Source organism: Quercus suber, unplaced genomic scaffold (assembly GCF_002906115.3).
Source record: "Quercus suber isolate HL8 unplaced genomic scaffold, Cork oak 2.0 scaffold_797, whole genome shotgun sequence".
Taxonomy (NCBI): Eukaryota; Viridiplantae; Streptophyta; class Magnoliopsida; order Fagales; family Fagaceae; genus Quercus; species Quercus suber.
The window spans coordinates 191,776-203,383 of NW_027070232.1; the positions used below are offsets into that span (position 1 = coordinate 191,776).

Here is an 11,608-nt window from a genome sequence, read left to right on the forward strand (position 1 = left end):
TGCACTTGTTATTAAAACGTGTAAATTTGCAAGAGAGACCAGAAGACATTGAACAACGTAACTTGATTAGAAATATATTTTTGAACCATTAGAATCCCTGCTATTTGAAGGTAAGGTTTGGTTACAAACTAATTTGTAGCCAATAACTATAATTTTGTTCAATATTTTTTTATTAGATGTGAATTTTGACAAATCCACTATTAAATTATATTTTTTTTCTTATATTCTCTATGATTGCAAAATTTTTAAAAGATCAAAGATCATAACTATGTCATCAATCAAATATTTAAATTTCAAGTTTTTGTAGTTTAAAGTTATGTATAAAAATAAGTTTATGGATTGAATAGTAAATAATTTCTGATTAACACAAAATTTGATATGCATAATAAGAATATAAAGAATCGTTAAAATTTCAAAATATGTAGTCATGTTAATTTTTTTTTAATGGGAGTTACAGCTATTGACTATAACAAAGAATTGTAGCAAAACTTTGTTCTTTCCAGTATGTCTTTTCTGCGCTAAAAGCACAAGCATTGCAACCAAAAGCAAGGTACAAATATGACACATGCAAGAAGATGAACATATGAGACACACATAGTGGCGGCGCTCTCCGTTACAAGTCTGCAATGAAACTCTCAAAACGTTTAGTATGAGAGGTTCGTGAGATTTATTTATCAACAGAATGTTTTCTTAGAAATGAAAAAAGTACATGGGAAGAATGGAATTAAGTATTTAGTTTTTAGCTAAGGAAAATGCATAAATATACATTCATTGTGATTCACCCACCAGTAGATTTTTATTTTATATTTATTTTTACAGTAAATTTCAATGGTTGATGGCAATCAAATCCAAGACATTTAAAAGAATTGGCCAATTTGGTTCCTAAGACGAGAGAAAAATGATTAATTGGCCTTACAGTATTTAGGGACTTAGTTGACTTTAAAAACCAAATTGGTTAATTTGAAAATGTCTTAAACTCGGTTGGTATATTAGCCCAGACCGTAGTAAGTTAAGGGAATTTGCCCTTATTTTTATAATCCCCACTTGTAGTTAGCGCTCAAGGGTGTTTCTTTATTATCATGTATTAAAAAAGAGAGAGAATATTTAAAAGAATATTCCTGCAACTGCTCCAACAGCTACATCAGGGCATGATAACAATAAGAATTTCTATCTTTTTCGTTAAAAAAAAAAGAAAAAAGAAAAAGAAAAAAAGAATGTGGAGAACATACTTGCACAGAGTTTTTAAACTCATACTGCACTAGGTCAACGTTGCATCATCCCCAGCTGATGGGGCCCAACCAGGAGGCTTGATGTTTGGCCAATCACCACGGCATCCCAGCCTTACATACAGCCTTTTCTTACCTTCAATTCAAAACACAAAACAGGCTGGTCAGACAGCCCACCAAAAAAATAAAAAAAACTAAATGAGAAAGAGACTGGTCAATTGAGGAGAGGACTGACTAGACTTGTACCAGCCCACCTTCTAGAATTGCAAAATTTCACCATTGATTATTAGTAAATTTCAACTTGAGTGTTTCACTTGTCTATTTGTTCTTCTATAAGCAATATATATATATATATATTTACATTTTTGGGTATTATTTTCTATGTAAGCAAATTGTAGGTCAAATATGTTACAGGGCATCTATGGCGCAATCAATTTGAATAGCAGCAAAAAAAGGGTGCTTCATCAGTTGCTGTCAACATTGCCATCTTTCGAACTCTCTTATAACGACGCAAACCAAAGGGTATAGTAGGTTCCAGCTTGTTAAGTAGAAACTCAACCAATATAAAAGAAATGCCAGAATATCACAATCCCCAGTAATGAAACGTAACCCCTCATTTTTAAGTAGCACTTGGAGTGCCAATAATTCAGCCCAATATTAATTTTGACAAAAAGAAGTGAGATTGAACCAGGAGACACTACAAACAAAAGTATAACCATAAGTATAAATTCAAGTCATTTTTGGGAACTAATTACGTCCAATCTAAAGGTTCCAAAGACAATTGAAAAGAAAGACATAACTAACAAATTAACATGAACTTAAAAGCATGATTTTAACCACTTAACGTGTTTTTGCAATAGCCTCTATTAGGGGAAAAAAAAGAAAGAAAGAAAGAAAACCACGTTAAACAAAGCTTAACATAGATTTGAAAACATTATAGAGTATATGAGAAAATATGAAGAACAAAACAAAGAAGAGAAACAGAGAAAGAAATAGAAAGACAGAGAACACAGGAATTTAAAACCTTAGGCTTACAACCACAGCAAAAAAAACTCTTGATGGCTATATATCTATTATTAAGCTTTCTATTACAAATTACAGTGAACTCATTGATGGATATTTATAGTAAGCTAAATCCTAAAATAACAATACTTGAATTGATAATTAGCTGACTAATGAGTACAATTCAAATTCAAAGTCTGCTGAAGATAGGGCACCAGCTTTCACTCGCTTAATTCTTTCCCAACCATCTGTTACAAATCAATGATTTAATTTGTAACAGTTGTATATTACTTGAGTTTAGTTGATTTGCTATGATTGTAAATCCCTAAAGTTTAGCAACTGATTGGTTGTAATTGTAAATCCTTACAATTTAGGGAATTGTGTTTGTAATCATTTCTATATATACAAGACAGGACACACCTCACGATTGTGTGGTTCTACTTCTTGTTGGCAAGCCACTCGACCTTAGTATCGCATAGTAGTTCCAGTCTCCAATAAGCACAGGTCTCCTCACTTATCCCTCCCCCAACCAGATCTCCTTTATTATTGGTTCAAAGCCTATATGCTCGCTCTTGCCTATGCTCTTGATGACCAGTCCATACGCTTGTACTTATTTTACTGATTAAGTCACGTTTCGGCCTTGACTTCCTCCCTTTTGCCAGTTTCACTAATGAAAATGGAGATTGACAAATAACACTTTGACGACGTGGAAAGATACACGTTCAACAGAGAAAAGACTACTCATACAATACAAATAATTTTCCTATTTTGTATTCCTTTATGGTACCAGAGCATTCATCTAACGAGCATATACTCATTTTTTTTTCTTTTCTTCAGCTTAGCTGGTTTCAATGGAAGCCAACAACTCTTCAACTGGTGCCGTGGTACCCAGCCTTTCAGGGTTCATGTCAATTAAGCTTGATATAACCAATTATCCTCTTTGGCTTGCTCAAATTGTTACAATTTTGAAGAACAAGAATTCCTTGGGATTTTTAGATGGTACAGATCAATGTCCTTAAGAATTCAAGTGTGACAAAGATGGTGAATCATTCTCTCTCCACCGGTGCTATCCACAGTGGCTCGTTTTTCATTGCCTTATGCAACATGGACCTCACTAGAGAAGAGGTATGCTTCTCAATCCAAAAATTGTATTCTACAGTTATGAAATGATTTACTCAACAAAAAAGGAGAGGGTGATTGATGATTATTCTGCTTATTTATGTTAATGATATTTTAATCACTGGAAATAATTCATCTCATATTTTTGAGCTTATACCTGGGGAAATTGTTTTTCTTCGAAGGATTTAGGACCTCTGCATTTTTTTTCTTGGTCTTGAGGCAGTATACAGTTCTAACGGTTTGTTCTTAACTCAAACCAAATATACAATGGACTAGTTATATCACACCAAATTTTAGGATGTCAAGCCCATTTCTTCTCCTGCTCACACTAGATAGAAGTTGAGTCTTTATGATGGGGATCCTCTTCTTGATCATACTAAATACCTAAGTGTTGTTGGGGTGCTACATTATTTGATATGCCTAGATATCTCTTTTGTGGTAAACCAAGTGTGTTAATTCAAGCACAAACCTACAACGACTCATGGATTGATGTTAAATGAATATTACGTTATTTGAAGAGAACTCCTAATCATGGTCATTTTTACCAAACTGGTTCTATGCGTTTAGAAGCATATTCAGATGTTGATTATGTTGGGAGCCCCGATGATCATCACTCTATCAGAGGCTATTGTATTTGTCTTGGTCATAATCCCCATATCTTGAGTTCCAAGAAACATCGTACTGTATCTCGCTCGAGCATGAAGCAATATACCATCAATTGACAACTGCCACAATTGATGGTATTTTGTTCTATCATAATGGAAAGAAAAAAGTTTAGAATGCATGCCACAATTGCTTTGCTTCCAGTTCAAAAACTATCACTACATTCCACAGGTTTTACTTACCATATACATAAAATATGCAGATTATATGAAAATGAGGCTGTCTTTGTTGTAGTAACTATCAACTAGGGAGTAAAGATGGAATGCAAATATGATAATTGAGTACCTGGAAGGTTTTTGTCTGATAGAACTAACTGTTTAATGGCCCTCAAGGATGCCTGAGCCACACTTTTGGTCTGATCAGAGTCCCAACCTTGAAGCTTGACAACCACATCCGCTTTTGAGTAAGCTAATCTAGCATCTTGAATATGCCTCCTTGTCTCCTCCTTTGCAGAATCTTCATCTGCATTGAATACTATTAACAACCATCCTAACTGAAATTTAGGTGAAATTTATTATGTAAGAAAACCTAAACTAACAAGGCAGAGGATTATTAATTGGGCTTCAAACGTGAAATATGGGTTGAGAATTACAGCTGGACAGAAGGCAGATTCACAGTGGGCCACAATTCATCAAAATAAATGGCCCAATTACAATTGATTCAAAGGCAAAATCTGCAGAATTGGATAAATACATATATTTTAAAAGACTGCATCTACTGTTGAACTGACCTTACTGCAAGGATGTTATATTTATATATCCAATAAGGCCCATTGACCCTAGAGATCTCTTAAATGAGCCCTTTCATTGTCGGATTTAGTATGTAACTACCATGATCACCTACCAATTCATCACATGATGATTTGAGGTACATGCATAGGGAAGAGGACTGCAAGGCAAACTTCAATCAACATACTTCCCAGGAGTGCTGTTAAAGGGAAATCCTAAAATAAGCATATGAAGTTTCTTTAAAAACTACGTAATTCCGGGCATGTTTAAATCTTTTGATTACTTACTAAGTATCTTTGGTGATTGAAGTTTGCAATACACTAATAATACCCATCTTACTGAACTGAAATAAATTGAAATCAAGCTTTGAAGAGCATTACTAGTGCAGTAGTGCACTTATGCCATGAAGAAGTAACCTCAAGGGGTTGGGCTAGTGGTTTCTATGTAAAGCTTCATGAGATCCATGAAATCTTGGGTTTGAAGCCTCTAGCCAGCATTTTGAGGTCACTCCGAAGGGATTCCTTCTTGTAATTACATAGTGTGTGTGAAATGGGTGGTTATACACACTCACACGAATAGTTAGATGTTTGAAGAGCTCAGGACACTCTTGTTAGCCAAAAAAATAAATGTAAGGGTATGTTTGGTAGATTGTAATAGACACTATAATGTAATACTTATTCATATAATTTAGCTATTCTGTGGTTTGGTTATGCATTTATTACAAGAAATAGTCATTCCTTATGAATAACTATTCTTTAAATTGAGGAATAAATATTCATCTCTAAAATAATTCTAATAGCTGTATAATAACTTCTAAAAAATTAATATATTTCTAAATATACAAACTTTCTATATGCACATAACAATTATAGAAATAAAAAATCATCAAATATAACTTATCTTTACTAAATTAAAAAATATAAATATAATTGTACAAGTAACATATTTCCTAAATATAAATCTTAAGTTTTGTTCTAATGTTACACCTTACAACCAAATGTATGAATATGTTTATTTATTCTATTATAACACTTTTTATTTCCAGTAATAAAAATTACCATTCCTGTTATAATTCTCATTTAGGGTACCAAACATGCTCTAAGCTTTATGGACATTAAGGTTCACAAGATGGTATCTGAGAACATGATTTCAATGCTTTAGTCATAGTTAAAAGACTAAAAGAAATGTTAGAATAATGGCAAAATGTTTAAATTAATCATTTCCCAAAAGCGTAAGCTATTAGGAAATAATAAATTCAATCATTTAACCATCATTCTTGTTAGCTATTAGAAAATGGTGAATTTAATCATTTGACCATTATTCTAACAAGAAAAGAGTTGGAGGAGCTAAGGGAGAGAGAAATCAGAAAAGTTTATGCGGAATCAAAACAGTTAGGAGGTAATTAAATTAGCCCAAGGAGAACGGCCCAAATATTCTAAGAACATCAATTGAATTCCTCATTAGCAAAACACCTACCCTAAACATTAACATATGCAGCTTCAATTATCAAGTGAATAGACACAACTAGCATAACCTAAATATTCATAGACACAAAAATCATCACCGTTTATTGAGGCAGTCATATCTGAAGCCCAAGTGAGACACTTATGTTACATATTTTTTGGCAACCATAAATACTCTCTCAAAAGCTGAAAGAACTCAGTCCATCTAATGCCAATAGTTCCTTAAAATTTGTGGTCCAATCTATACAAATTGAGATCGTGTAAGATAAGCCAACTGAAGTTCTCCACTCCACTATAACTTCTACTTTACTGCATGATTTGTACAACCAATTTGATTGTCACATACATGTATAGCTTTTAATGGTAAACTTTAAAGTTTTGAGTCAGGTTCTTCACTTCAAGTGCATAAGCATTATTATTATAAAACATTTTGATCCCAACAGGAATGGAATGGGAGATTTGAATTAGTGATCTCCACTTCATGCCGCATGGTCCCAGGCCAATTGTGCAGGTTACATAAGCATGAAAATTACATCTGCTCCTTAGGGGGAAAAATAGTTGATTTTGACAAAATGATTTCCAAAAAGAAAAAATCATATAACCCGATCAATGAGATCTCTCTCTCTCTCTCTCTCTCTCTCTCTCTCTCTCTTGTGGATTAGTATATCAATGAGAGATCTCTTTTTCAAAGATTTCCAGTTTGAAGTAAGTTTGCGGGATTGATGATGGCTGATTGGATGGGTCACATCTAAGTAAGCATATATTCAGGTATTTACAAGTATTGGCTATGGTCTAGATGCAAATAGATAAGTACATCATCTATAGATGTCCTCAAGATAAAATAAATCTACTTATGTTCAGGAATAAATTGAATAAAGTGGAGAATTTCTCACAAAAACTTGTTATATGTAAATTTGGGTCCCACAGATGGTGATACAGCTTCTAAGAAAGTATATTTCACAAGATACACTACAAGGACTTGTTTATCCAATAAAAGGCAAAGAATAAATTATCACACACAATTACCTGTAGCTTCAGTTTGGGACAGCCATACAGTAAATCCTGCATAGAGATGCTGCCATTTATCAGCCCTTCTAGCAGCTCCCTGCTGCCCTCCTAGCGTTGCAACAACAGCCCGTACATGACTGCAAAACCAACCAAGCCCAGAAAAGAATGCTCTCTGTTTCTAACCCAAACAAGAAAAAATAAAAATCCATTGATCAATTCCAGCCATAGACAGTACCTACTTAAACTTTCTAATATAGCACTTTCTGCTTCTGCTACAGAGTCAGAGCCTTCAGTAAGCACCCCTGGAATTGATTAGACTTGTTAATGCACTGCGAGGTGGAAGATACAAGTCATTTCAAGCAATAACTATGATCACCTTTTTGAGACTTATTAGATCATACAAATTGCACAAGGTAAACCATAGCAGTTAGATCATTTTCTTTATGAGTAAAATATTGGGCTAATGAAAGCATAGACAAATAGAATGTAACATGGAGAAGATAAAAATTTTAGAACAAGCAAATTGAAGGTGTAACTCTGCATTTGAATGCAAAAATAAGGCATTTAAGGAGAGAAAGAGACTGACAACAGCATGGATAACTTCAAGAAGAAATACAAAATCTGATGTATACAATTGAAGACATGCCTCTTAACAGGCTAATTGGAAAAGCTTTTTGCTGCTTAGTTCATAAAAATTGTAGGAAACATAACATCATTCACTATTAATAGTTCTGCATGAATAATGTTCCAGCCCTCTACAAAAGAAATCAACCATATACTAGATAATTAAATGTCTACAGAGCTGTTCAGTATGCACAATAAGAATTAGCCACATCTATTATTTTATCAGGTCTAATTTAGACTCACTATATAATTTTGTTCACATCTTTGGATGTAAGTACATTGTCTTTCATCAGCTTCATGACCACCACTACAACCACCACCATCATCATAAATCATCAAATTTTCAGTCAAATAGCTGTCTTATAATGCAAAATAATATAGCAGTATCCTTCAAAAATCTAAATACTACAGATTCATTTGTCGTACATCTGGGGATTTAAGACCTAATATTTTATGCATGGGTGATGAGCTTGGCCAGGGAAGGCAAAGATCTAGCCTTAATGACCAATAACCATTGTTGACAATATACACTTACATGAATCAATAGTTTGCTTCGCATATGTTTCAAGCAACTCTTTTGTGGTAAGTGGTGTGTACCTGAAGACCGAATCAACCCAATGGAACTATTAAGAGAGGAGAGATACTTCAAAAACAAAGAGAAATACATTTATTGGATAATACTGGCAGAACGTTGCATGATGTAAGCAAACAATGGATCTGGTATTTTTTTCATTATGCTATTAACTAATCCTAATTGTGTCAATGGTTCCTCGATAGGTAATGATATGAAACTACAAGAAGGAAATGAAAGTCTGCTATAGTTGGAGAGAACCCCTCCTTGGATGGAAAGTGCATATTTGCTGACCATGTATGCCTTTTCCTGGCTACACAAGCCAGCATGGGAATAGTGAAATCAAGGATACCTTTCCTTTTAAAAGTAGCAATGAGAGCTTATTTCTCACTACAATTGTTGGAAGCTTAAAAAAGAACAATAAGCTGAATCCAGACTTAGTCCAATAGGCAACAATTAATAAAAACTGACTTATTGAGGCACATTGTGATGCCATTTTATTCAGTTCAGGACAGAAGATAATCATAATTGATAAGTACATGTTTTTCATTAGAAATTAGTAGACTATCATTAACAAATAGGAACAAATAGACTTATTACCTGAGTGATAAACTAAAAATTAATAAAAACATGGATGATTTAAAAAAGAAAAAGGAAAAAAAGATAGTATACTGGCATGATTACTAACACCAGCTGGTCAAATTTGGTGGAAAGTTGTAACTAGCCAGTGACCATTATTGTTAGCTAAAAGGAAAATAAAATCAGTACCCAATACCAACTGCAATTTCTCGAGCCACTGTCTCGTTAATTTCAGTTGAATCCCCAACAATGAAGATTGCTGTTCCCTGCAAAAGTTGCAGAGATCCCACTGTCAGGGAGTCCCAGGACTCCACAATGTCAGGCCATTTCAAATCTGGATCTTGCTTCTTCAAGTTTACAACCAGTTGATCGTCATCTATGTACCTGTCCAAAGCATGAAGCCTCTGTCTAAACAATGAAGACCTATATACTGGTTTTAGAAGTTCAAAAAGAAAAAAAATCACTCACAAACCATATTGTTTCAGCGGGCTTTATTTTTTCAAATAGATGATCAGTTTCTATAAGTGTGATGAGAGACCCATAGCGCTGTATTCTAATTTTCAAAGAGTTGTCATTTGCATCCACAGATATATCTCTGTAACTTTGAATGTCCTGGGCCCCGAGTTGTAATCTCAATTCCACCTCAGAAGAACCATCAGAAAACTGCATATGTTTCACATAATTAAATTGGATGAATTCAAACCCATCTGGTAAACAAACCAAAAGATTGTTAAACTATTCATTAAGTTTCAAAATTATTTAATATGATGAATGGTAATATCTATGACTATATGTTGCTTCATGCTAGAATATTAGAAGTTCTGTGGGCATCAGTCTATTTGAGGTTTAGAAAATACATTGGCCTGCTTTACTCAAAGTAAGTCTTCATAAAGGAACCCAAAGGATATGCATCCAATAACTTTCTGTCCTGACCACCAGTTCTACATCACCACCCAACTGAAAAATGCTCATTTCAAAGGATTGTACTGAATGATTAATTATTTCAAAGCTTGATATAGCTTTTTGTAATAATAAAATGAAGTGATGTTAATCTAACATATCTGCACAATAAACTCACTATTGAATACCCTTTTCCTCAGAATTGCATGTGTGCTCCATTCCTTGTTATGACATTGCTACTTTGCTAGTTTTAGGTGATTTTTCACTTTATTGGGTAGCTACACAGTGTGAAAAACATTCGTTGTTATTACATTAATATTCATTTGTTTGTTCAATAATAAAAATTCATCTGGCAATAACATGAACTACGAGACTGAAATACTATCTATCCCTTATGCCTAACAAAGAACTTTCTAGTTTCCAACCCTAATTTGAATTTAATTCCCAAAAGCAAACATGCAGGACTTCATTCAAGGAAGAAGAGAAAATGCTCAAAAAGCAAATAAGTATTTTTAGAAGAAAGAAAGAAGCCTTAGTCCAAAACCTTTGGGATTTAGCTACAGATTAATTAGGATTGGGCACATATATATAATTTCCTTAATTAACACGTCCTTGACTCGAATGAAATCACTCTTTCTCATCAATGCATTAATTATTTTTCCTTGCAAACGACCAAACTATCACAAGCATTTCCCTCTATTTTGAGGAGGATATCTTCAGTTCACATCCTATTGTATCTTCACTTATCCATCTCAATATTCTCATCATTTTAGCTACACTAGATGTTATTTCTTGATAACCCGATATTCAATACGCATAACTTGTCTTAAAACAGTCTTATTAAACTTTCACTTATCCCATGATTTCTTGAGAGTACTTGCATTTTATAAACACCCGTCTTTGAATTTGTTAGTATATAGCTTAGTTTAGCCTAGCCCGTCAGCCTTAGCCCAGTAAACTGTACTTGTAATATACTCATATTACTTATACTTCACGCGTACTTAGTCTATATAAAGCTCTCTACAAGGTTATACACATAGAATATACATCAATAAACAGACTATTTTCTCTCCTCCTATGTTTGTACTAAAAGAAAAGAAAATTAACAATGAATCGAAATTGTAGCTTATACTAAAAAAGAAAAAAAGAAAAAAGAAAGTGATACCTCGTAGTTTTTGGAGGAGACGAAGGGGATAGTGGAGGCACTTCTGCAGTTGAAGGAGAGGCGATTGGAGTTGGAGGAGGAGGTCTTGATTACCTGACTACTCCAACTCCGAACTGAATTTGAATTTGTAATTGAATTTGAAGGAGATAAGTTTAGGGTTTTGATTGGGTTTTTGCTTCCAGAAAGAAAGCAGAGAGAGGCAGTAATGGTAGACATTTTAACTGACTACTGTCCAAACTTCTTCGATTACCAGTTGCTTTGCTATACGCTATACATTTTTTAAGATTCGGTTCACTTCCTGTATCCTTATCCACAACAACAGTCACGATATAGCATTCGCATCATTTATTAGTTGTTTGTTTTATTATTTATTTTAAAAAAATAATTAACAATCTATTAAAAAAAAATTTATAAGAAAAAAAATATTTTAACAGTTTTTTTTTTTCATTTCTCATAAAAATAATGTCAATTTAAAAAAAAAAAAGATCATTAACTATTGTTTTAAAGATATTCGATAGCATGATCCTTTATTTTAATATAAAATCTTATCATTCTATTTT

At 33.5% G+C, this 11,608-nt stretch overlaps 1 protein-coding gene across 3 annotated transcripts; it reads right to left on the reverse strand.

Moving 5' to 3' along the window:
* Positions 1-240: 240 nt before the first annotated feature.
* Positions 241-11,351, reverse strand: LOC112010542 (probable inactive shikimate kinase like 2, chloroplastic). Of its 3 annotated transcripts, XM_065767354.1 has the most exons (9): positions 11,049-11,348; positions 9,456-9,646; positions 9,173-9,367; positions 8,369-8,430; positions 7,445-7,511; positions 7,228-7,346; positions 4,296-4,472; positions 1,230-1,362; positions 241-621 (listed from the first exon to the last, which is right to left on the reverse strand). In XM_065767354.1, exons 1-8 carry the CDS (start codon positions 11,262-11,264, stop codon positions 1,259-1,261), a joined length of 1,131 nt encoding a protein of 376 aa, XP_065623426.1. In that variant the 5' UTR covers positions 11,265-11,348; the 3' UTR covers positions 241-621; positions 1,230-1,258. The 3 variants fall into 3 exon arrangements, with proteins under 3 accessions (XP_065623426.1, XP_023898657.1, XP_023898656.1); XM_024042889.2 differs by lacking the exon at positions 241-621 and having other exon boundaries at positions 1,051-1,362; XM_024042888.2 differs by lacking the exons at positions 241-621; positions 1,230-1,362 and adding an exon at positions 2,271-4,097 and having other exon boundaries at positions 11,049-11,351.
* Between the last annotated feature and the right edge of the window lie 257 nt (positions 11,352-11,608).

Coding starts and splice junctions, on each gene's coding strand:
- LOC112010542 (XM_024042888.2), bottom strand. CDS start 11,264: ATGTCTACCATTACTGCCTCTCTCTGCTTTCTTTCTGGAAGCAAAAAC. Junction 9,368..9,455: donor AAGCCCGCTGAAACAATATG/GTTTGTGAGTGA, acceptor TGCTTTGGACAG/GTACATAGATGACGATCAAC. Junction 7,512..8,368: donor GAAGCAAACTATTGATTCAT/GTAAGTGTATAT, acceptor AATCAATTCCAG/GGGTGCTTACTGAAGGCTCT.